This window comes from Epinephelus moara, chromosome 23 (genome assembly GCF_006386435.1).
Source record: "Epinephelus moara isolate mb chromosome 23, YSFRI_EMoa_1.0, whole genome shotgun sequence".
Taxonomy (NCBI): domain Eukaryota; kingdom Metazoa; phylum Chordata; class Actinopteri; order Perciformes; family Serranidae; genus Epinephelus; species Epinephelus moara.
In genome coordinates this window covers 15,522,876-15,550,544 of record NC_065528.1, presented here as the reverse complement: position 1 = coordinate 15,550,544, position 27,669 = coordinate 15,522,876, and the positions used below count along the sequence as shown (strand labels likewise).

At 41.2% G+C, this 27,669-nt stretch overlaps 1 protein-coding gene across 1 annotated transcript in view; it reads left to right on the top strand.

Annotated features, from left to right (window-relative positions):
- gpr37b (G protein-coupled receptor 37b) overlaps positions 1-19,051 on the top strand; it is a 28,237-nt gene extending 9,186 nt beyond the window's left edge. Inside the window, exon 2 of the mRNA XM_050036014.1 lies at positions 13,328-19,051. Coding sequence (XP_049891971.1) covers positions 13,328-14,146 — 819 coding nt within the window. The 3' untranslated portion in view covers positions 14,147-19,051. The remainder of the gene's footprint in view (positions 1-13,327) is intronic.
- The last annotated feature ends 8,618 nt before the right edge of the window (positions 19,052-27,669 follow it).

Here is a 27,669-nt window from a genome sequence, read left to right as displayed (position 1 = left end):
GAACCATATATTGTGCTGAAATTGGTGGTAATGGCAAGACATACATCAGCTTGACACATTCACATTCACTGTTCCAACTCACACATGCACACACACACACTTTCAAGTTACTACATCAGGATTACAGATTCGGTTTCTCTGCATGGTTGTGTAACGTCCAAGAATATGTGGCCATCTCACAGTGCTTGGTCGATGAAAGGAGGTCGAGTCTCTCACTGCATACATTTCTATACCTCCATCCCCATGTCTGTATGTATGTACGTCTATCTATCTAGCCTGTAGACACACACTTACGCACATGCACACATGCACGAAGTCAGTAGGGTGTGCTGATCCTCCAGATGGGTGGGATGGCCTTCTCTACACTGATCACTGCCCACGGCTGTTCTCCCTCTCCCTCTCCCTCTCCCTCTCCCTCTCTGCATCAGCTATCTGTGATTAGAAGCAAGCCTCAGGGGATAGACACACTCACTCACACACTTGCATACAGTATGGAAGCATTTTGGCACAGACACATTTGTGCTTATACAGTAAGCTGAACGCACACAGAGTTACAGTATAGACACTCTACAACAACGCGTAAACACGAAGTATACAAACACGCTCGGTCTCGTGCCCTCTCAGGTTCTCAGTCCGTCTATCAGGCACGCGAATGATAGTTAATTGGAAGATGTGTAAATTATTCAGGGTATATAATTAGTAGATCTACATAATTCACGATGGTGAGTCCATTCACTCAGCTCTTTGTCCGTGGATGAGTAGATACTGTGCTTTGAATGATGAGACGAGACCACACAACAGCATAAAGCACAGCTTAGGCTTGCTGTTGGATGCAATTAACCAAATTGATAATTATCCATGTAAATATGAAATATTCATTGGATAATTGCTGTTATGAATCAGGTGTGTTGGGGAAATAAAAATGAAAAGCATATCAGTTTCAGATCAACACAGAACAGGTCGGCCTGTAGCCAGCCTTAATAGAATACAATACAATAGAAGAGGATATGAGAGCTGCTGCATTTTGTATTGCCTGCAGCATGACACTTTCAGGCAGAGATCAGTGATCTGGAACTGGACCCTTCCATCAGCTACTATACACAGAGAGTGAGTGATTTTTTTAATGTCCAGGGGAAATCTGCCACAGGTCAGGGTGTAATTTAATAGAGGAGAAATTTATTGTGCAGAAGAGACTGCATCAGACACACTGGCTGTGAGAGGCAGAAAGCAACAGGACAGAGTGGAACACTGGATGGACTGTTGCTATTGATTTAATTAAAGAAAAGAAAGATGAAAATGTATGTGCTTGCCCTACTTATTTGTGAATTCTGTGGATTCTCATTCCCGGCTGGTAGAGACAGTTCCTTTTGTTCAGAGGATAGAATAGGATTGAATTGACTGAAAGTTCATTCTCTACCTCGGAAACAGTGGACAATCTCAGCACAGGGTCCATTCTAGAGCTTTCGATCACATTACGCAATCGTCCTCAGCTGGTTGCCTGGCAACCTAATGATGATGAAAAGACTACAGGAAGTTTGTGCACCCTGCCAAGAAATAGTCTGGCATGGAACCTCCTATAAAACACAAACTATGGCACTTTCACGCTTAGGTTTTTGTACAGATTACACATATGTAACGTGTTAATTGGGGAGTTTTAGAAGTGCTGGTAGGTCAACTTTGTTGCTTCTGGACAGAGCCAGGCTCGCTGTTTCCCCCTGCTTTGGTCTTTGTGCTAAGATAGGCTAGGGGTGGGTGGTATAGCAAAATCTTATATCACAAAATATGTTATTTTATGTCACGGTATACATCACGATACAGGAACTGTTCTGTAAATTCAATTAAGAACTTGTTTAAAATAATTATCAAATTCTATTAATTTCCTCTTTTATTTAGAACTTACTAACAAAAAATGACCTCACGTGAGAAATCACTTGAGTTAACAACAAAAGACTAAACACTGTTCAATAAAAATTCTTCTATAATCAAAGCTTTAAGTATTCCTCCCCCCTGAACGTTGAAAATCATCTACATCTGGGGACGTTTTGATCTCAGCTACAAACTCAGGTTGAGTCTCTGTGAGATGGAGGTAGCCGCCCGGAGGAAGAGAGGCTTGGCCTGGTTAAACTCCTGGATAACGTTACCTTCTGCCTTCTGCCTTCTGCGTAGAAGTGGTGAATATACAGCTCACAGCTTAATACGATACAGTCTCTGGCTTTTGTTGTACTTCTGTTGTTGGTAAAAAAAAAAGTTGCATTTCCAAACCACTGTTAGCGTAGTTAGCATGCATTAGCTCGGTGGGCTAACTGAGCTTGTTTACCATAATACACAAACCTGAAAGTCTCGCCAAACTCTGTTCGAACAAAAGCAGAGTGTTCAGGTTCCTATAATAGTAAACAATAGAGGTTTCTGCATTCACAACTTCACTCTCCATATTTGTCCAAATTAAGTAACATTTTGAGGCACCTAGCTTTGTAAGATCATGCAAGAATCCAGGCCTGATTTGCTACATCACCTGCTTGAATGGCTCCCAAGGTAGAAACCAACTTTCTACTGTTGGACACTTTTCTAACACCACATGGTATATACCCTCATGTCACCCTACCCTAAGCTAAGCTAACAAGCTTCTGGCTCCACCTTCATATCTACCATACAAGATATGTGCATGATATTGATCTTCTCATCTAACTCAAGATAGGGAATGAGCTTTTTCCCCGAAATATCAACCTACTCTTTTGAAGTAGTCAACGTCTACAATCCATAGCAACTGAGTGTCTACATCTGCTGAGGAAGATCATGTGATATGATTGAGAGCTCCAGAACAGCTACTAAAAAGCCCTGCTGAAAGCTTTCAATACATAAAGTGGAATTTTTAAAAAAAATATTTTTGTCAGGCTAGAAAAGAATAGAACAGGGTAAAATACAATACTGTATAAAAGAGAGCTGTGAGCTCTATGCTCTAACATCATCAAAGATGAATCTTTATCAGCCCACAGCAATGGATTTAGTCATGTGTCTGTCTGCCATTATCTCACACATACACACACACACTCATACATATGCACCATCCACACATGTACTCATATATACACACCCACTATTAAATGCACATTTTAATAATTCTGCATAAACGTGCACAGACACACACATATTAACAAATGAGCGTGCATGTTCACATACATCAGTTTTCTGTCTCTCCCCGACACACAGCCCAGCTGTGAGACGGATGGTCGCTGTCAGTGCCAGGGTCTCTCTGGTTAGAGTTATGGTCTGCTGGAGCCTGCACTGGGTCACACACACAACCTAGAAATAGGACTGCAGCTGGAATAACCCTTTGTCTCCCTGTGTCATTGCTATAAGACTGTGTGTGTGTGTTGTTGTGTCTCTGCATTAGCCCATTCATCACCTGATAACACCCATTACCCCTGACAGTGGCTGTAGTCACAGTATGGCTGCACAGGCTCCACCAGTCCTTGTTAAAACCCAATTAATAACACGAGGCCTTTGTGCCACCAGCTCACAGGACCTTTAATCAGGGAGTTAATGGGCCGTTATTAAAAACAGCACCAGGGGAAAATGTCTTTCTCACCTGCTGCGCAGATAGACGGTCAGACCCTGGAAAACACGTGTTGTAGATGAAAGGTCTTTTAATGTCCGTTTTTATTTATTTATTTATTTTTGAGTCCTTGAAGTCCAAGGTTGAGAAGAAATATGTAATATGAGGTGGGAAATGGTTCTTAACAAGCTGTATATCATCAGTATGGGAGGTGACTTTTACAATCTAGTTGGCAAATTAAGGGAAGTCAGAGGAAATAGTTGCAATTATAGCACAGTTTAGAAATAATTCACAAAACTGTACATTAAAGGTACAATGTGTTGGATTAGTGGCATCTAGAGGTGAGGTGTGCCAAGCATGTGTAGAACTACGGTTGCTAACACGGAAACGAAAATGGCCCTTTCAAGAGCCAATGTTTGGTTTGTCCGTTCTCGGCCACTGTAGAAACAATATGGCCGACTCAGTGGAAGAGGATCTGTTCTGTATGTAGATATAAGCAGTTCATTCTAAGGTAACAGAAACACAACAATTAGACAATGAGACACAAACTTTTGTATGGTATGCATTTTTATTTCTCCTAGCTATTTGGGATCAGTAGGAACTGATCCATTTAAAAAAACGAAACATTGTCAACAATAATTAAGTCCCAATGTCCCCAAACAAGATGATAATAAAGTCCCAATGTCCTCAAATGAGACGACGAGAAAGTCCTAGTGTCCTCAAACGAGACAACAATAAAGTCCCAACGAGATGACAAGAAAGTCCCAATGTCCTTAAACAAGACGACAAGAAAGTCCCGGTGTCCTCAAATGAGACGATGAGAAAGTCCCAGTGTCCTCAAACAAGACAACAATAAAGTCCCAACGAGACGACAAGAAAGTCCCAGTGTCCTTAAACAAGACGACAAGAAAGTCCCGGTGTCCTCAAATGAGACGATGAGAAAGTCCCGGTGTCCTCAAATGAGACGATGAGAAAGTCCTAGTGTCTGCAAACAAGACAACAATAAAGTCCCAACGAGACGACAAGAAAGTCCCAATGTCCTTAAACAAGCAGACAAGAAAGTCCCGGTGTCCTCAAATGAGACGATGAGAAAGTCCCAGTGTCCTCAAATGAGACAAGAAAGTCCCAGTGTCCATAAACAAGACAACAAGAAAGTCCCAATGTCCACAAACAAGACAACAAGAAAGTCCCAGTGTCCATAAACAAGATGACAAGAAAGTCCCAGTGTCCATAAACAAGACGACAAGAAAGTCCCAGTGTCATCAAATGAGACGACAACAAAGTCCCAATGTCCCTAAAGGAAACGTTAATAAAATCCCAATGTCCTCAAACAAGATGATAATAAGGTCCCAATGTCCTCAAAGGAGGTGATAATAAAGTCCCAATGTCCTCAAACAAGATGACAACAAAGTCTCAGTGTCATCAAACAAGACAATTATTAAGTCCCAATGTCCTCAAACAAGATGATAATAAAGTCCCAATGCCCTCGAACAAGGCGATAAATAAAGTCCAAATGTCCTCGAACTCGGCAAAAATAAAGTCCCAATGTCCTCCAACAAGACGACAATAAAGTCCCAATGTCCTCAGACAAGACGACAATATAGTCTCAATGTCTTTAAACGAGTACTTTCTAATAAACAGTGTCTTAGTTTGTTACTGTTGCTAAAATTGGTCAAATTTGTTGCCATATCAAACTATGAATATTATTAACCATAAATAAACAAGTTTCAACCATAAAATGTGATCAGGTTTTGTACCTTGTCCACTTTTGTGTCGGGATCAGCTTCAGACTGACTTGGCAGAGATGGCTGCCATCTTGTTTTTACCTATCTTAGTGTATTGTGGTCTCACTACCACTAGACGGCACAAAAAAGTGTCCATGAGCGAGGACAACAGGTCCAAGTGAAGCAGAATGAAGTATAAGGTCAAGTAAACCCAAAATGTGATGTCCTGTTAGCACACAGGGTCTCAGGAGGATATTATTTTCAGGTACTAATGAAAACACACAAAGAATACTGAAAGAATAAATGTTAGCTACTACCAAGCTAAGCTAACTGACTGCTGGCTGTAGCCTTTTATTTAGTGTACAGACATGAGGGTGATATATTCTCATGTAACTCTCTGCAAGAAGCATGGGTGTATTGCAGAACAGACCCAGGGGCCCTTGGGCTCAGGGGGCCTCTAACCCAGAGCCTCTGTGTGAAGTCGCTGTTTCAACTCTAACTTAGTATTTCTTTTCAAAGGTTGTAGTCATCATGTCAATAACTGAGCCCCAAAAGTCTTGAAAAAAGAACAACTGAAGGAATAAACTCAATATTCACTTTGAAGATGTCACAAGAAAAAACCCATCATGATACATTTTGAGTGTTTCTACCCTCTCAGTTTATCTATAGGACCTTCAATGCACTGAGTACTCTGTAATATGTGCCCTTTAGCGCTGTGGAGAAAAACAACAGCATGTTGTACCTGCCCCATCGGGGGTAGAGGTGCCTTTTACGCGTTCTGGCCAAGGAGCCCGTTGCGTCATAATCCACCTATGGCAAGACAGAGAGCAAATAGGCATATATCCCAAAATGTCAAACTAGTCCTTTGAAGGAAGATTGGGGCATAGAAACCATAAAAGGTAAATAAAATAGCATGTATTACTTCTTTGAATACGAGATAAGATTTAAAATATGATATTTTTGAAGCATCACTTCCACCCTGAGGCGAGCAGGCCTGACATTTTGCCAGCAGGTGAAATGAACATGACAGGGTCAAGGCTACTTTTTCTGATCATCATTCTGAAGATGTTGCGGATTATTTCTCTCTGTCACGTTGGACTGTCTTGAACTCACTGATGTGTTCTCCTACTATTGTCTTCTATTCACTCATGTCTTTCTTTCTCCCACTCTTTTCCCTTTCCATTCCTCTGTCCCTGTTTCTGAGTTCCTCATTTGCATAACCCCCCTTTCAACAAACACACACAGCTTCATCACCCCACCAGGCTTGACTCTTGGACTCTCTCGCTCTCTCATCTCCTCTCTAGTACAAAGCTAGGCTTGTTCACCCTGCCCTTGCTCTCCGCCCCAACACGCTGATCAAAGCTGTGTCCCCGGGTCCTCCATGACAGCCTTTAAAGCCATTCCAACCCTGTTGTTCAAGCCATGAAATATTCACTATGTGCAAGCACCTGTCCATTCGTACTGGATCGGAATTTGTGTGTGTGTGTGTGTGTGTGTGTGTGTGTGTGTGTGTGTGTGTGTTTTCACTTGAAGGCACCACATATGGGAATACAGATGTGCCTGGTGTGCATGTTTACGGAGAAAAAAGTGGATCACAAGTAGAGCTTGATATGATATGTCTTTAATTATACTGAACAAAAATATAAATGCGGCACTTTTGTTTTTGCTCCCATTTTTCACGAGTTGAAATAAAAGATCTAATATTTTGTCTGTGCACACAAAGGGCATAGTTCTATCAAATGCTTATTTCACTACCATAAGCCATCTCCAGTGTCATTTCTTGAGAATTTGGCAGTACATCCAACCATCGTTACAACCACAGACCTTGTGTAACCATGCCTGAAAGATGTGGCATATCAAGATGGTGATAAAACAGCATCATTACTACACAGGTGTGCCCTCCCTAATATTTCAGTCTGGAATTTGCCTCGACTACATTAAAAAAATTGAACTTTTGCGGTGGATTTCGGAGAGACTGTATGACAGTGTGCTAGCATAGCTAACAGGCTGCTAACTAGCTAACAGTCTAGTTACTTAAATTCAGTTGTCGGTACTTACTGTCAAGTGAGTTTGTCTGATTAGAAAGAACTTGTTTATCTAGTTTTAACACTTTGTGAATCTGAGTGATGTTATTCTGCTTAAATATGGTTATACATTATAAACAGTCAGATTGTCATTATGACTCGTTCAACCATCCATACGTCTTTTTAATCAAATATTTCACAAAACATGCCATGTACCTGCAACAGGTCTTGTTTCTGTCCTGCTAATGCTCCAAGCACATATTCCAAACTACTGCATGGCGAAAATCTGACAAAATTAGCCTCTCCCCCATGGTTACAGGTAGTTTCTATCAGGTTTCTATCCATCCATAAAGAAATGCACTTCCTTGCATTGGACACTAGAGGCATCATCTGTACATTTATGGATCTACGGACACCAGTCACATACGAAAGTGGAAACGAGGCGTAAATGGTCACTTTAAAATGTGCTGTTTTAACACACAACACAATGCCACAGATGTCACAAGGGAGAGTGCCATTGGCATACTGACTGCAGGAATGTCCACCGGAGCCATTGCCCATGAACTAAATGTCTCCAGTGTTGTTTTGGAGAATTTGGCAGTACATGCAACTGGTTTAATGAGTCAGCCGAGTACCTCCACATGCAACGTCTTCATCCGCAAGATGTTCTGAGGCCAGCCACAGAGATGAGCATCCCTAAGGCAGTTTTGGCACTTTGTGCAGAAATTCTTTAGTTTTGCAAATCAACTATTGCACACACTGTCAGGTGTCTGGTCTCAGATGATCTTGCAGGTGAAGAAGCTGGATAGGAAGGTCCTGGGCTGGCTCACTAGAACAGATGGATGTACTGCCAGATTCTCTGAAACAACACTAGAGACATTCAGTTCTCAGGAAACAGCTCTGGTGGACATTCCTGCAGTCAGCATGCCAATGGCACGCTCTCTCAAAACTTGAGACATCTGTGGCACTGTGTTGTGTGATAAGTGACATTTTAAAGTGGTGTTTTATTGTGACTAGCTCAAGACACACCTATTAAATCATCATCTTGATATACCACACCTATTAATAGGCCCATTAATATGGATTTAAACATGAGAACTTTGCCTTTTGTGTGCACAGAAAACTTTTAGATCTTTATTTGAACTTTATTTACTTTACTTTATTTGAAAAAATGGGAGCAAAAACAAAAGTGCTGTGTTTATATTTTTCGTTCAGTGTGTTACTAAAGAAAAACAGCTGTATTTTCTAGGGATGTAGGGCCAATCCACAGGGGCCAATTAAAACACTTTTAACTGTTACTGTAATATTGATAAGAAGTCGGATCTGTGGCTGAACCGGCTGCTGACAAAAACTCACTGTTCTCCAATAAAACACTAAAATCTATTCCTAACACCAGCATTATAGTTTGTAAGCTGCGGAGAGGGATGGAGAAATAAAAAGCAGAGAACAATTTCAGTAAATTGTATCCACAATGACGGATGAGTCAGAGAATTAAGTGAGCAGAATTGCTGTGTGTCTGTAGCAGTGTGTTTGGATTGTATTCATAGTGAAGATCAGGAGAGGCTGTCAAAATCATGTTTTAAACTTAAGTGCCATAATGGCTCCAGACTGACACTCATCTCTTCATGGATATTACACAAAACACACCAGGGCACAATAAAGAATTTGATGTTCTGTACATTATACATTGAATAAGGGCTGCCCCTGACTAAGAATTTTCCCAGTCAACCAATATTCGTCACTTAGGGCCCTTAGTCGACTCGTTGCCAACATGTTATTACACATGATATTAATTTAATGATTAAATGATATATTTTGGGCAGGGCAACACAATGGTTTGAGTTGAAGGTGTGAGAAAGAATAGTATCAGTAACATTGTTAACACTGTGCTACATTACAGAGAAATATAAAACCGTACTAATGAACCTTCATTAATATAGGCCTATATTTTATCTACAAGTGCACGTCACACACTGAGCGAGCTGCCTGTTAATGACGCTGTGGGCTAATGGGCATGTAGCTACCTCCATGTTTCAGATGATACGTCATGTTTGTAGTCGACCAATGAAGATGAGTTTACATGTCACCTTGGGTTCGTCCTTCACCTTCTCAAAATGATCCCACACTTTGGATTTCCTGCCCAACATGTTATTAACTAGCCTGTGGAATAACCGCAGGTACCAGCCCTGGAAATTAATGGCCATACACATGCCGAATCTTTAACCGCCTGGAAAATGCAAGGTCAGGCACTGAGCTTTCAAGAGGTTGCGTCTGGGGTTGCTAAGCAACCTTAACAAGCACCGTATAGCCTATTTACCTGAAACCCTGAGTGCAGAGCTGACCTTCCTCCAGGCGTTGTTTATAAGTGTGTAGGCCTGTCGTCCGTGGGAGAGATGTAAAGCTCTGGGTAACCCTGCACTAACATGATCAACTTTTCTGTATTAATCAGACTGAATATTTACAGAAGAAGGGAAAGATATCTGTTGGCTGTGATTGGTTTGTAACATGACTCCTGTCTGACTGCTAAGTGTGGCCTCTTCCTGTGTCTGTCCTTTAAAATTAAATTCCCACATGGTCCAGTCATATAGTCTCCTAATAGAGTTTCACATTTGCTTGTTTATTTTTCTTCTGCAACTAAGCGACCAATGAAATCTTGCCAAACGATTGACTTTCCTGGTCCACTATCATTTGGTCGACTATTAGGGGGCAGCCCTACATTGGATTGGATGTTGATCGTTTTCCTTGGGTCAAGGTGCCAGATTCACTCTTGTCACTCCATATTTGTTTTTGTTTTTTTCAGCGCTGTGGCTGCGGTTTTTGTAGCTTCCTCTTAGATCCGTGCTGCTTATGGTCTGGCACCTAGTCCGTATCTTTTCGTACCTTTTTCCCAACCTCACCTGCACACTGTGCCCAGAAACATCTCAATCACAGCAAAATGAGAGGTAAATAAGAAAATACAGGCAAAGGGCAGAATCTCTGCAGATAGATACAACATCACACACTTCTAGTGCATCATACGTAAGTGATGATTGAGAAGGATTGCTTTTGTATGAACCTTTAAATTGTTTTTTAGGAAAAGAGTTGCTGCTTAGTCACAGTAAAAATGATCCAACACATCCAGGAGGCTGGGGTTTTTTTTAGACAGTTTTAACAACTTGTGTTCCTGTGATGCAAGATTTTTGAAGCTAGCGTAATCAAAACAAATGCAAATCCCTGAACTTAGCAGGAACATGACTTGCTTTCTGAGCTCTTCATATTTTTTCCCCTTTTCTGTTGTTCATAACAACACCTGTAGACATTGATGAAAATAAGCTTAGCTCAAGACTGCTGCACAGGCTCCTGCATTTATTAGATTTTTTGTGTGCCTGGCTTTCCAAGCATGGGTAACTAAGTGTAAGACGACAACATCTGCGACGTGCACTCAAGTTTTGACACCTGCTCAAATCACCTGAAGGATTAATCTGTCCAGAGTGTGAATAACATAATCATGCTTGGCTTAAATCTACTCCAAGTTGCTCTGAGAAAAAAAAAAGTATCAGTTAAAAAAGCTAATGAATAATTGTTGTTCTGCTTTAACTGAATACTAAAACAATTCACTACAGTGACAGTTACAAGATTGTGGTGTAGCGGAAGATAATGAACAGTTCTGGTCCAAAAAGCAGTCACATTGATTACAGTTACTGTCCAGAGTGCTGGAGCATGTTGGTGGTTTATATACCCCACTTAACCCCTCGCCGTTTCCTTCATTAGTCTAGTTGGGCAACCATGTGTGTCGGGGGGTCAGTGTGCGTGTGTGTGTGTGTGTGTGTGTGTGTGTGTGTGAGGCCTAGATACACAGAACATCTTGCAGTGTGTGTACATCTATATCTGTCCAGGAAGTATGTGTTTGGAGCACTAAAGCTGTGGCTCACTGGGGCCATCTGGGAAGCTGGCTGTTGTAATTAAATTTGATATGAAGGGAGGAAAGGAAGGAGGGATGCATGAGGGGGGACAGTGGGTGAGGAGAGAAAGGAAGTTAAAAAAAAAAAAAGGTGGGGAGAAAAAAGTGAGAGTCAGAGGGAGAAAAGGTAAGCAGCGTTGAAGGATGGTTGGGGATCAGTAGCTGTTCTGGCAGATTTTTTGTGCCGGAGGCAAAATCGTGGAAGGAACTGGTTCATGTAAGGACAGACATGCACACACACACACACACACACACACACACACACACACACACACACACACACACACACACACACACACACACACATCCCTGTACTTCTATCTTTGTGAGGACCTCATTGACATAATGCATTTCCTTGCCCCTTACCCTGAATTTAACCATCACAACTAAATGCCTTACCCTAACCCTTACCCTAACCCTAACCTGAACATTAAAACTAAGTCTTTACCATACACTGCAAAAATAATGTACGTAGCTACTGTGACATCAACCATTGGCTTGTAGGCTCCGGTTGTAAAGCCTCAAGTTTGGCATTTGGCATTTCAGCCGTTGCCATCTTGGATTTTTGGAGCCAGAAGTGACCATATTTGGGCAAGAGTTGAGTGGATCTGAATGAGAAGCTGAAGACCTGTCACTCAAAGCCACCCTCCTTAATTATGTGTAACTTTAAGCCTTAATAAAATACAAACGGGGGAGTTGTATGAACATTCACCCCAGTACAGTAGGGATTAAGAGGGAAATTAGCTAAAGAGACCAAAACCATTTTTTGTATCAGGCTGTAAACATGTTTATTTCTGCTGTAAAGTCTGGCATTTTAACATGAGGGTCTATGGGGATTTGACTCGCTTCTGGAGCCAGCCTCAAGTGGCCATTCAAGGAACTGCATTTTTTTTTGCTCTTCTGTGCTGGCATAATTTTTCAGGCCCAGAGATTGCCGCTTGGTCTTAACCCTCAAAAAGGTCTCAAAGAAGTGAGGACCGGCCAAAATGTTGCCTTTTTCCAAAAATGCCCTCATTTTGTCACTGTAACGTTTACTGGTCCTCACTATGTAGTGAGAACAAGTATGCTAAACATAATCATACATACACACACTCCAGCTGCAGAGGAATGTTTTGCAGGGTGCCCACTCTGCCAAAATGACTGTTAATCCAACAGATGCTTTCCCATGCTGAGGAAATTTGTGAGCTCTCTGACAATTTGCAGTTTTGTTTTGTTTTTCTTCTCTTTTTTACATCGAGAATGTGGAGGCAATGTCAGGCAATTAGCTCGTTACATGAAGGCTTTGAGTGAAACACTAATAGGAAGACAGTGGAATATTTAGGAAGTTTGTTAATTAGTAAGACTCGTTGAACAGGAGGTGTGAAAATACACTTGAATAAATGAGCGCAGTGTTTTTAATCCACCATGTCACTTGGTAGCTGTGTGCGTGTGGTTTCTGTCTGTCTGTCTGTGCTCTCTCTTCCCTCACACCAAATTCAGGGATGCTACACAGTGCTAATAGCAGCTTACAGCCTGCCATTGTGCTTCTGTTGCCCCACTGCTCGTAATTACAGCAGTGTCAGGTGCACCGAAAGGCCAACGCCATTACTGTGCGTGCCCTGCCATTTATTTGTGGCGGAGGCTGACTTGGCAACTAGCAGAGAGGCCTTTGTTTGTGTGTGATGGGAGGGGAATCTACTGTTTTACTTCACTGGCAGCCCTTCTTTAAGATTCTGCAAGATAATGTTATACATTTTCTACACTTGCAGATAAATTTGTCAGTTTCTTGTTATTCTTTTATTAATTTAAGACGAGGGACCTGACAACCTCGACAAGCGCAGCCCATCTGGCAGCTGAAATGATTGTAGATTATCTCTAGTATGAAGCTATTGTTAGCATCAACTCTAAGGCTTTCTTTTTTTTCCTGTTACTCTCCCCCACAGCCTTGTGCTGGTTCATGCTAGATATAAACAGTGTTCTTGAGGCACTATGATTCAGTCAAGTAAAGCCTCTACAGGCAAATTCTGTACATTTATTGTGCACAAAGACTAAAAGGACTTTGATTGTGAATGACGATGTAAAAATTTGTCTTATTGTGTTTCCCCAGGTGGCCTCCCTTGGTGTGACAACCTTCACCCTGTGTGCTCTGTGCATCGACCGCTTCCGTGCAGCCACCAATGTCCAGATGTACTACGAGATGATCGAGAACTGCACCTCTACTACTGCTAAGCTAGCTGTCATCTGGATCGGTGCTCTCCTATTGGCCCTCCCAGAGCTCCTCATCCGACAGCTGGTGGCAGAGGACACAGGAATGCCAGACGAGCCTCCTGTTGAACGCTGTATTATCAGGATATCCACCTCCCTTCCTGACATGCTCTACGTACTGGGCTTGACCTACGAGGGTGCTCGGTTGTGGTGGTGCTTCGGCTGCTACTTTTGCCTCCCCACCCTCTTCACCATTGGGTGCTCATTGGTGACGGCACGTAAGATCCGGCGTGCGGAGCAGGCCAGCGTGCGCAGCAACAAGAAGCAGATCCGGCTGGAGAGCCAGATGAACTGCACCGTTGTGGCGCTGGCAATCGTCTACGGTGCATGCGTGGTGCCTGAGAACATCTGCAACATAGTTTCTGCGTACATGGCGGCAGGTGTTCCTGAGCACACCATGTCCGTGCTCCATCTTCTCTCCCAGCTGCTTCTCTTCTGTCGGGCTGCCGTGACACCGGCACTGCTGCTTCTCCTGTGTCGCCCGCTGGGCAGGGCCTTCCTGGACTGCTGCTGTTGCTGCTGCTGCTGTAACCACGCACCGTCCTCGGCCACTGCCAGTGACGATAACGAACACGAGTGCACCACCGAGCTGGAGCTGTCGCCATTCAGCACCATCCGCAGAGAGCTGAGCAACTACACACCTGCTGGCTCCAACTGCTAAACTGACATTCCTCATCAGGGATGGAGAGTTCATTAGCTTTTAGCCTCTGGCTAGCATTTTTCAGACTCGGCTAGGAGCGATATGCCTTACCTAGTCTAGTTACATTTTTAAATGGGTGCATGAATGAGGTTGGACACTGAATAATCACACTCAGCCAGTGTCCTACATCTTTAACATCCATCCCTTACAATAATTCTATATATTTACAGTAACTGTATAACCCTAATTTTCCAGGAAAGCTAACAAAAAGCAAAATCTTCTTTCACTCATGCCCTGGGGTGCTCTTAAAACAGGGTCAGTACATATTTTTAGCATACCTGCCTGAAACCTTTAAAACTTAAAACCTCCCTGCTGTAGACCTTTTATGCCTAAATATGTTTGGACAGTTCGGATGGCCTCTTAACCTGTCTGTCTGGTTCCTCACAAGAGGTCGAATCAGGTTAATGTCTTTAGATTTTCCGATTCTGAAGCAGAAAAGCTGTTTCCCACAGGCCTCATGCTTTAAGTAGCATTTAGAGGTGATAATATTTATACTGTACAATGTACATAGAGAAATGATTGTACAGACTATGTCACAGTATGCTCTGTTATGATTAATAAAACAGTTTGTGATGATATGTGTATTTGGCCCCCATAAATAATATTTATGTATGGGAAACTGTACTGCATATCTTAAGGTAGAATAATCAATGCCAATCACCTTCTAAATGTGTCACAAATTATGGGGACGTGGCTAATTAATCATAAAGTGCAACCTTTGTATAATAACTCAAATACAGCATCCAGCTAAACACGTGGGCTGACACTGCCTATAGAAATACAGGACTCAATTTCATCAGCTGTAAAGGTACAGTAAGTGTAATGCTGCACACATGGGAGCAAGGCTTACGATAATTAAACTAGCGCAGGGCGTCTCTGCAGTAATGACAGTTTGCAAGTGGAGGACACAGAGGGGAGAGTGGATTAGAGAATCCAAATGTACACAACACTGACACTGTATATTAAAAAAATATCCAGGCGACTCAAACACAACTGGGCTGGTCTCAGAGATACATAAACGCGTACGGTGTGGAATTAAAAGGTTTCGGAACGGACTAATTGAAATCACATTAGAGTTGAATGGAGTGGAATGGAATCGAATGAAACACTCCAGATTAAATTGAATGGAGTGAATATGAAAAGAGTGGAAAAGTAATGGAGCATAACACCGTGGAATATAATGGAAAAGGATGGACTCAGCGTGGACTGGACTGAAAATAAATATCTGCACTACACTGTTGTATCATGTTACGCCTTACACTTTGGGCTGTATATATACTGTACACTTTCTTTGGTGCTCTTATGATGAATGCACTGTAAACAACAAATCCATTGGGTCGACTTAAATTCGCAAGTAATTGAGCTGCGCACTATGTTTTTGATCAAGAAGACAGATTGTCTGAGGAATACATGAACAATGGTCAGGTGAAAGGAGAAAAAAATCAATGAAGAGTTTCACTGAGCTGCCGTAGACACAGTTTAGTGGGATCATCTGAGTCTTTGAGTATAAATACTGCCTTTGTTAACAGTGATGGTACTTTGACACCTACACAGCATGGTAAGTATGGTAGCACTTTGTTACAGTTCAGTGATTACTCAGTGTTTACTAGACACTGATAAATGAAATACTAATTAACTTGTAATCAACATTATAGAGACGTGAATAGATGCAATAAACTAGTGTCTACATGTTTTTATTTTACATTGGTACAGAAATATAATTTCTGGTAGTTAGTTCTGTTATGTAACATATTTAAATATTAATCATCTAGGTAATTACAACATATTAAATTATTATTTAAAAAAGAAAAAAGTGCCAATACTGCATACTATCATTGTAAATACAATTGCTGGACTGTAATTATAATGGGATTGTACATTTGTACAAATAACTACTGCAAAGTTACAGTAAATATAAAGTAGCTGTTTCATTTTCATTATTTATTCACAACTTCTGAACTGTAAAACAAAGTGCTACCACAAGGGTATAGATTAATTAGAGCGCAAAACCATTGGTCGTTGGCTAAACCCCTACCCCGATTGTCCAATCGCAACTTAGCAACCATAACTAGGCAGGACTGGTGAGACTGGAGATGGGTCTGATTGCATCCGTGGCAGAATGCAAACATAAATCATCGGTTCATGTAGGACAGGAATGCCCAGTGGTTGCTGACCGCTCTAGTAAATTTACTGACTTCTCGTCAGTGCAATCAAACTCTGTATTTTAAATGCTTATATCATTTTATCACTACTTGTGAATTTGATAAACCAACTGGGGCAAACTAGTAATTCCTTAGTGGTACATTAACATAAGTAATTTGTACTAACTTGATCTTAACAAAGCTAGCTTGCTTACCATATTGAGCTAGCTACCTTAGCCAGCATTCATTGATGCTTATAATGTAGCAAAACGTTTAGTGTTAGCTTGCTAGCTAGCTTGCAGGCTATATTCCCAAAAGGGTGATTCATTTCATTAGTAGACATGGAATTCTGTTGGAATGGCACCAATAATTTCAGCCAGGTTCTCTTTGCTGCTGCTAACACGAATCTTAAAATCCGAGATATGTGTGTGCCTGAACTTTGGATGTTTAAAGAGAACTGGACACAGAGTTGGAGGTGGGCCCCTGTTCATTCATGAAAGTTGCTCAGTGGCACATGAAGCTAAAAAAGCTCAATTCCTGCAGTATGAAATTACCCTAATCTTTTGCATTGTGGGGCCCACAGAGCAAGTGTGCCAAAGTCTTACAGCGGCCGCTTGAACTTGAATGGGGGTAAAATGATTTGATCATGCAGCTCTTCTGGAATTTCAAAATGTTATTAGACTAAATGGATCAAATCCCAATAGTGATGAGTTATTTCGGGGGGTTGTGACGATCAAAAAAAAATGCCTCCACTGATTTACAGACGTCTCTTTCACAGTGTAAGGCTATGTCTTTGTGTGACCCATGGCATCACATGACGGACCACGTGGTGTAATTCCACTTTTGACCAAAAGGCCTATAAAAAATTTGCTTCAAAGCCTGAGGCTGTTTCTTGTGGCTTGGCTTAAGCTACCACATTAAGCATCCACATGAGCGGATGCTTCTAAATAACAGTTCTTGTGCCCCATGAGCCAATCATAACAGTGGGTGTTCTTGTCCTATCCTAACAAATAATCTACAGGTGGCTGCAGTCAGACTCTACTGTAACAATGCATACTTAATGCCAGGGACATGCAACTTTACTCTCAGTCTTTCAACACATGATCATGTATGTAGCCACCAAGTGCATAATTAAGAACCCTGTGAAAGGATTCTCATTTGAAATGAGTCAGAGAAATAGATTAAAAGTCAGCTGGATACTAGCTCATGGTGCTAATATTAGCTTAGTTACCTTGCTACAGCTCATAAAATCCACCAGTAGCAGTTGTTATTTCAGCTGGCAAACTCGATCATCACAGCTAGAAATTGGTTATTACTAACTTTCAGTGCTATATCTGCCACTGTTATCTTGTAAACTGCATGTGTGCCGAGAATAGAAAGCTTTATAGGCATAACCAAAGTGGGTGGGGCTTTATGGAAGGTCAACAAAAGTCGTGGTTCTTGATGTCTGATACCCTTTGCAGCTCGATTACTTGAGTTTTTAAGGAGAACCATTGAAATGTTTTTCACAGTGTATAAATTTACAAGTGTATTGTACTGTAAATCTGTTTTCTTAATTCTACCAATCAGACTGGGGTCAAAACAAGGTTCAAACCATGATTACAACTCATTAAAGCCAGAACTCTGGTACAGGTGGTATTATGGTAGAGGAAAATATGCTTTTATGAAGCTGTTAAGCTATGAAGAAATCAGTTTCTTTAATTATTCATAACAAAAAATAAATGGAGTTGAACTCTGTGATGACCCAGGTGTGATGCTCATTGGTATACTGTATATTGCGATGAATCTTTTGCATACGATTCTGCACTGCCAAACACCTTCTCTCTCTGTCTGTCTCTTGTGCTCTTGTGGTAGTAGCACACTATCTCTGGGTGTCTCTCTCAGCGTGGAGGTCAGTTTGCCCTCAGCTCCATCAATACAGGAGGAAGAACTTTACTACAAATCATAAATCACAAAAGGTTTGACAGCACCCAGGGCGAGTCATACTAAAAATATACACATAGTGAGAATCCGTGGATAAAGGGTGTTTTTTTCACCACCATGGCCGGAGGCAGCAACCCTTAATGAACTACAGTTTATGAGCTCCAAGAGATCCAGGTGGATGTAGCCTCTGGTTGGCGGTGCCTGCAGTTCTTCAAGTGAATAGAGGAAATAGGCAGAAACACAGCAGCTCTGCACCACAATGCCCTGCAGCCTGTTTGACAACTCTTTTTATTACCATCACTATCAGGCTATTGTGGGCCAATGTGTAAACCTGTCCAGGGATCTCAGTTTATATGCCCTTGCACCAGCCCAATTTCTACCAATAAATCCCTCCACAGACTTTTTCTGTTTAGTTCAGTGAGCTTTAGTCCGGATTTCTCACCTGTTTTTTGATGTGCTATAAATGTGAACTGACCTCCTCTATCTGATTCTCTTTTTCTGCATATTTCTGGGAGTATAGCTCATTCTAAATGGCTCGGTGTGTAGTGACGTGGTTCAAACTATTGATGAAGTGATTCTTGTAAATCAGTCAGTGAGACGTTTATTCTGAATTTTGTGAGTATCCTCTTCACTCTGAGCAAATTTGTGTCTGTATTTGATACCTGAAAATGTAAGCACACGACCACTATTGTCTCAAAGTCTAGTCACTGGTTTCTAAATAGCTTTTTATATAGCCAAAAAAACTGTCCCTTTGTTTATCAAAGAACTTTATCTTGAAAACTGTATATTAAAATCCTAAATGTACTATTACTGTTGTGTAGGTTTATTGTGTGTATTCAGGTCATCTTTGTCTGCAAAACTGTGTCTGTGATGAGAGCACACCAAAGGAAAGTTGAGCATTAGAGTGCCATCATGTTTAATCACTTGACTGAAACATAAGTCTTTATAATCCAAATATCTCCTCCAGCATATTCAAAGCAAAGAAATAATCCAGCCTCTTGCCTCCATGCCAAAGGGCTGTTGCCATGGATATAACTGATGTTAAAGGGGTACTCTAGCAATTTAATATTTCAACGCCATAAAGTTTGGAGACTTGAGAGAGACAGATTAAAAAAAGCATTGTTAAATCAGTTCAGCAGAGGCTGAGAGATCCTGACTTTTATTCTCAAGTATGGATCTGGCTCCAAAAAGACAATTCCCATTATGCAGCTCAAAAGCTGTACAATGAGAATTGTTATTTTCTCAGATGCTGCCTCACAACCACAGAAGGCATTACACTGTTTCCACAGTCTGAATACCTCATCATTAGTTGATAGTGTTTTATGAAGGCTTGAGTTGTAGCACATTGAAGTTCACACATTTCTTAAAGTTACATTTCTCACCGAGTGTTGCTCAGTGTTCACACCTCTTGGATCAAAACAAAGATGGAAAATTATGCATTGTAACTTCTTAGGTCTAGTCTGTTCAGGATTCTATGGAAGCAAGAATGAAGTATGGATGACTAAATGGGCTTACCGGGCACAAGCCCAGGGGCCCAAAGTTTCAGGGACTTCCCCCCGGCTTTCACCTGCAAATGTCATGTAAATGAGCACCAACTGACCAGAAAGAGACCCAAAATGGCCACAAAGAGATGCAAAGAAACTGCAAAGAGGCACAAAATAACTACAAAAATATGCATCACAAAAGCAGAGAGATGCTAAACAATAAAAAAAAGAGGCAACACCACCTCAAAGTCTGTATGTCTTGCTCCTACGTAGGAGAGGTGGTGGGGCCTTTTGCATATCTGTTTAAGCGAAATTAATCCCTATATATTTACTGTATATATGAGATTATTTTCTCAGAATTCTGAGAAAAGTCTTAAGAAAAAATATTCTGCTTTTGTTTTCTGTATTAACAAGATACTCTTCTGGTAAACTCTCTTTGTTGCATGAAAACTTTCCTCAGAACTCTGAGATAATACCTTAAAATCTGCATGAAATATGGACAGACGGAGGGTACACCGAGCTGGACACAGGGAGTACCACCAGCTGGTCCAGGAGCTTCATCTGGACAATGGTTAGTTCAAGGCTTATTTTAGGATGAGTTGGGAACAGTCTGCTAGTCTGCTGTGAATGGTTGGAGAGTTGATACAGTTGGTAAAATGTTTGAAAGGAGATGAGGCTACAGTTTGTGTATTCATGTCTTGCAGCTTGCTTAATTAAGCAAGACACAACGCACAAGTATAAATCCATCTTAAGATGGATTTATACTTGTGCGTTAGCTCTATGCAGACCCTCACTGTAGCCTACGCCATTGTGAGCATTTATACTTGTGCGGTGGTGTGTCTGTGTCACTCTGCAGTTAGCCTACACCTCCAAAACACCAGTTGGTCGCAGGGTTTTTGTGAAGTGTTGTAAAGTTAAGTGGATTTAAAACACATAAAACACACAGTAAACATGGCTGAATAGAGACAGTTTCAAACACAAGCACACAAATCAGCTTCACTATAACTCGCAGCATTCACAGACAAAGCACTTGTCTTTATCTGGACACATTTTCCCACAAATACAACATGCTAATGTTTTTAGCAAAAGCCTATGGCATTTTAAATTGTATACATTAGCCTAGTGGCTAGCAGACTTTTCCTCTACTCATATGAAGCCAGGGACAACAGCAACAGTTAACAAAGGTAACGTTTCAAAATTCACAGGGCTCTCCGACAAAATAACTGTCTTATACTAAACACGTTTTCCAAACAAATATAACATGCTAACGTTATTAGCAAAAACTCAATAGAGACAGTTTCAAACACAAGTACACAAATCAGTGTCACTTTAACTTGCAGCGTTCACAGACACATTTTCCCACAAATACAACATGCTAATGTTTTTAGCACAAGCCTATGGCATTTTATAGTGTATAAATTAGCCTAGCGACTAGTGGAGATTTCCTCTACCCATATGAAGCCAGGATAAATCACACACAAGACTTGAAATGCTATTTTTGTGGAGGCTTTATTTTCTTCACAATTTATTATTTCTTAAATGTGAAATTAAAGGAAATAAAAGCTTTGTTTCCACTGAGGGAAATGGTTTCACCTTACAAAAATAAACAGGAGGTCTGTGTCACTGTGACGTGTAGTTACATTTCTGGGGAGATGCACGTCAGACTAAGGCGTAAGGTATGGCGTCGATTGGACAAAGAAGTATAAATTCCGTTTCAGGGTGAAAATGAAAATGAGCTAATGTTAGCTAACACTATACGCTAACACTTGCTGTCAGCACCACCACAGAAGGCTTGCTTCTCAATTCATTTGATTGAACGATTGAACATTGCTCTGTTTTGCTCTGAATGGAAGTTTTTTTCAACTCAAAGCATTCTGGGCACTCCTGTAAAAACACCAGATGCATAACACATCAGCAATGCAAAAGCAGCGAGCAAAATGCTTCACTCTTGGAAACAAAACAAAAAGCCTCCAAGACTGCTAAAACGCACTCTGTTGGATTGGGGCCTCTGCAGTACCTTAAATAAACCAACATGAAGTCACACTGATGGACAGGTGACAATTATTTGACAGTTTTGGTATCTTTCCAGCCTGTGTCGTGTCATCCCTGCCATTACTTCATGGAAGGAAGTCAAAAGCTATCTAGAGACTGACAATGTTGCACTTATTTATCTTCTCTAGTGGTCTGACCTGCAAACAGGTGATGACTGAGCTACACTGTGCATCAGTGTAGAGACTAGTCTGCAACTTCATCTGTCAAAGACGAACTAGAGACAGTGATGCCACAAAGAATTTTAAATACATAAAACAGAATGTGGTAATTCTATAATGTATGAAAGAGGTATGCAGTTTCACAGCGCAGTAAGTGAACACGCTTAACTAGAGAAATGAAAGTGAAATTTTCTTTTGAAACATGAAGAAAAAACTCTAAACTTCATCCCTCCTTGGGAGTAAGTCTCAGTGTGTGTCCTCATGTCCTGGATTCCTTAATATCCTCCCACTACAGCTGTACTATAGCAGAAAGTGTCTTCATTTTTCTCCATCATCACAGAGGACCCTTTAAAATATTCATCAGCGATGTATCACTGCGCTCTGTTCTCCCAACACATCCTACACACCCTCTCTCCCTCTCCTCTCTGTTGCCTTCGCTTTGTCTGTTGCATCCAAAGTGTTATACAACGATGACGCTAGCGGCCGACGTCCTGGGTCTGTGTGCGCGATAAGGATACACAACAGAACTGTTTATACCTCCTGTAACAGAATTAGCTGTCGTGTTGGAGCACTGAGCAGATGCCAGAAAGCTTCTGCAACCACCAAAGATGTCTTGCTCGGTCCCCAAGAGGATGCTGCTCACTCCTACTGCTGTGAGGAGGTGGTCTCTTTCATTTTATCTCTGTTTTCTTACTCTGTGTCATGTCAAGACAGAAAGTGAGGGGTTGGAGAGAGACATGGAGAAAAAGTGAAGAAGAAACAGACCAGAAAGGAAAAGGAGAGGTTGTAGAATTTTTCTGTAAATACAACGTCTGTGCTGTGACGTTCAGAAGAAAGATAACAGAGAAAAGCATGTCTCAAATATAATGGAACTAGATGGCACTCGGCTTGTGGTGTACAATGCACCAAAAACATCCCAGTCTCACTCTAAAGTTGTCAAAATCCCAACTTGGGCATGACTTGTGGTGTCAGACACTGACGAAAAAGCCGTCCTTTAATGTTGGCATGATTCCCAGCCAGTCGTCGTTATAGTTTAATGGTGCTCGCAGCGGGACACTAACGAAAGTTAAGTCCGTGTAGGGCAGGTGGGAGGGGTGGCAGATGGGTCTAACAATCACCGATGTTCACCCGGGAGAAAGGTGTCTGTGTCCCGTAAGATAATTAAGCCAAACCCTGTTCTTTTTTCCTAAACCTAACCACGTGCTTTTGTTGCCTAACCCTAACCACGTGTTTGTTGTTGAAGGCAAAAAAACGTCAATTTGCATTGTTGTACTGATGTAGTGTGTTTATTTTGAAAGAGACTGTATGTAACCAGAAAATTTCCTGTGAAAACTGAAGTGTATTTTGAAAGAAGACAATGCATGTAACAGACAGAACTTGACACCGCGTCCCAGAACGTCAAACACCAACACACCCAGGGTACCTTGCACGTCGTATCTGGACCTGGAAAGTCCATGACCAAATATCGATATGTGACGAGGTTGGAGTGAGAATGTGTTGCCAAAAAATACATTTTAAATATACAGCAATGTCTCTCTCAGAAATCATGACCTGATTGCCTAAAATAATCCACAGAATTTGTTGTGAGCAGTTTCACGTAGGAACGATGTTTTTTCGACCGAACTACACCGCACAAACTGTATCACCGTGCAAAGAGGAAGTGTGCATCTGCTCATCAACGACAGGCTAGTGCTCATGACAGCGCGAGATGCAAACATTAATGGCGTCCTCCTTGGCTGAGCTGTAATGTTAGCTAGCTCAGTGGTGCTAGGTGAGCTAGCAGTTTTTGCACGCTTCCTTTTGTGCAGTGATACCGTTGGCAGGTGTAATTTGGTAGAAAGAAAATAGCTCCTATATGAAACTGCTCACAACAAGGTCTGTGGATTATCTTGAGTAACCAGGTCTGGTTTCTGGAAAGAGACATTGCTGTTGAGTTTTTCAAATGTATTTTTTTGGCGCTTTGAGCATCACAAGCTGAGTGCCATCTAGTTCCATTATATTGGAGAGAAGGCAGACATCTCTAAGAGGTAAGAGGAAACATATGTGTTTGATTTTAGTGTGAACTGTCCCTTTAAAGCTCGTATAGCTTCAACTGGGCACACGCGATGTATTAAAATGACACATCAAGCGTTGGTAACATCTCTCTAAAAGTGTGAAATGCATTTGGGCAGTCTTATTTTTAGCCCATTGTTGTGAGATCAACTGCTTGTTTTGCACTTTGAATCAAATCCACCAACTATCTGTCATTTATCTCTCAGAAGGAAAATGAGAAAGCCCAATTATGAAACGTCTGATGAAAAATGAGGAATTGTTCACTTTGAAATGCACCACAATTCAGGCTTTTATCTGTGCTCTCCCTATCTCCTCCCTCCTGTCACAGAAGAAGCACTGGGTAAGTGTGTGTGTGTGTCTGTGTGAGTGTGTTACAGGGTATCTAGCCCCAGAAAAGCTGACAGGCGATGTGCCACTCATCTTAGTAATTTCCCCAAAACACTTGGCCTCCTGCCAGTGCACTCGCTCACGCTCAATCAGCCTCAATCAGCAACATACTTGGTAAAGTGTCTGCAGCCCCGACTCTGTGTGTGTGTGTGTGTGTGTGTGTGTGTGTGTGTGTGTGGCAGTCTTTTTGTTATTTCATTATGTGATTGTCTTCAAAAGCCTTTTCCCCCCAATCCAGCTTCCCATTGTAGAAAAGTCTTTTCATGATCAAACAGTGAGAAGTTCTGATCCAGCTTTTTTCACTGTCACTTTTAAATCTCTTTCATTGTGCTTCTATTTTGGGGCCCCCGAAGGACCACATCTAGGCCTTGATTACTGCTATACAACAATGTACAGTAGTGTGGTTGCATTGTTCACAGTACTGGAACGTTTGATGAACACTTGATTTCTATGGGAGACAAAAAACTTGACAAGCTTCCAGGAAACAAAAAGATAATCTATTGTAGCTGGAAAAATAAAGCTGACAAAATACAATAAATTTTTTATAATGTAAAAGAAAGACTCACTTTTTGTTTGCTGTAAATATATCATTATCTTCACTAGGCATAAGCCTGCAGGGGTATGTTTGGTCATGTGTGCATCTGCGTGTCTTAGGGCTGTCCCCTAATAGTTGACCAAATGTTAGTCTACCAGAAAGGTTATTAGTCCGCAAGATTTCATTGGTCCCTTAGTCACATTAAAAAGAAAAAAAAAAAAGAGAAGCTAACTTGAAACTATTAGGAAAAAAGAGCAAAAAAAGCACAAGGGTAACGCCTATCGCTCGACCTTGGGTTATCCAGGCGGTTAAAGATGTGGCATGTGTACAGTCGCTAATTTCCAGGCTAGTTAATAACATGTCGGGCAGGAAATCCAAAGTGTGGGATCATTTTGAGAAGGTGAAGGACGAACCCAAGGTGATATGTAAACTCATCTTCATTGGTCAACTACAAACATGACGTATCATCTGAAACATGGAAGTAGCTACATGCCCATTAGCCACTCAGCACAATCATTACTGCTTTGCCGACAGCGTCATTAACAGGCGAGTCGCTCAGTGTGTGACGTGCACTTGTAGATAAAATATAGGCCTATATTAATGAAGGTTCAATAGTACGGTTTTGTATTTCTCTGTAATGTAGCACAGTGTTAACAATGTTACTGATACTATTCTTTCTCACACCTTCAACTCAAACCATTGTGTTGCCCCTCCCTAAATATATCATTTAAGAATTAAATTGATATTGTAGACATGCGGGCGACTAGTTGACTAATGACCCTAAATGACGACTATTGGTCGACTAGGACAATTCTTAGTCGGGGGCAGCCCTAGTTTGTCTGCAGCTAGTATCGCAAACTACTGGACCAATTAGCCTAATATTTGTGTGCACGTTTGACTGTTTGCTGAAGGACCTCTTGTGGTTGTGATGATACACACTTGTTTTGTTATTCCATCATTGATTGCTAACTCACTCATGTTAAGCGGCCAGTGGGAACAGCAAGTCTTCTTCAAAACAGCAAGCTTTATCGTCTGTTGCCTTTGTCATGGCTCAAAACTGAATCCATGGAGAAGTTTGTCTTATATTGAAGCAGGGCATCTGCAGATTAATTTCATACCTGATATTTTATGATCCACTAAAGTTAGGCATGTTACAAAATAAATTTGTCCCTGTTTTTGTTGTCTTCACCGCCATCTTGACGTGAGGGGAAATTCCACCAGGTGCAGCTGTGACCTGGTTTTGTTCTGTCCACTGCATTCTGTCATACCACAACAGAAGCTTTTCAGAAACGTGAGTGTTTTGCCTGCCCAATTTTGTAGACTTGCAGAATTTTTAATTTGGTAATTTTTTCTTGATATTTGTGCTTCTAAGTAAGTTAGCAGGCCATGTAGTTGGGAGTTGGTTTAATTTTGTGTATATTTTAGTTGTGTTTATTGTCTAGAGTGGCCATGATCAGCCTGGGCAGCTGCCTGGCACAGGTTTGCACTTTTGTAGGTGTCTTTTTTCCGACTTTCATATTAGATTAAGAAATTAAATGAGTCAGAAGATAAGGTTTCAGCAAGATGACAGAATTTAAGTATTATCAGCATCAGTTGCTGGGAATAAAGAGTAGCTCGGGTTACATCAATGATATGGCAGGTGACTTCATGTGTACTACTGGAACTGACCACTTTTCTTCTCGTAAGCAAAGGGATCAGGAATCATCTGATCAGAGAATTCAACCCATTTAAATATACAATTTCTTGAAATACTGTTGATGATTTAAAAGTATTTTCATCCAGTATCCATGTTACAGTAGTTTCTGCTTTTCAGTGTATCAAGAGGAGACAGACTGTGGCTGGTGCTGAGGGATAAAAGACTAAGAATAGAGGAAAGATGGCAACCATTGTTGCTGACAACTTGTATTTATCCACTCAGGTTTTTTAGTGTGTGCAGTGCTTTTGGTTGCACACAGTCCCCAGTCTCACTGAACATCTTGGTATAGCTTGTGTAATCTGTAACATATTTGTTGTTTCAATCCATGGGGGGGAGTACATAAAGACTATTTTGAGGTTGCTCTTTAGAGATTCTTCTTCTTTCTGCAGGTTTTCGTGTTTGTTCAGACACACTCCCACCTTTCTGTTTTTCTCCAAGTGTAACTGGGCATTCAGTAAAAACAGGAAGTCCCAGCCAAGCAATCTGGCTGGGCTAAGGTTTTGCTGGCTGTGCTTTATGAATGGTTGCTAGGTAACCGGGGAGTTAAGTTACCATCTTTCTAACTTTCTCCTATTTTCCTTTTTCTGTTGTGTATCTCGCATTGACACAGAGCAGCCATTCAGGAGCCATGCATTAGTAACCCCTGTTTGAAAGTGATGGGAGCTTTTAGAATGGTATGGTTGCAGGGTGCAGCTTTGTTACAAGTCACAGTTAGTCTGAGATACTAAGGTATTAAAGCTGCACTAATCGATATTTTTATATTAACCACAGAACGAATGAACATGACACAAACAGAAAATTTGCATCCAGTTCTGCAGCTCTCAATGTATACTCACAGAATGGTTTGCATAATATCCTTTGGAAAATGCATGCACAACAGTTCGTATGATATCCTACAAATTAGCGCCCCACAAATGTAGTTATATCCTTAACACTATCCCTGCCATTGCCAAGTTTTGATCCACATTCTGAATACGATTGGACAAAGAACCAAACAAGTTTGGTGGGATGAAACGGGATCTCCATGACAGTGAGACATGGACAAGACGACCACAA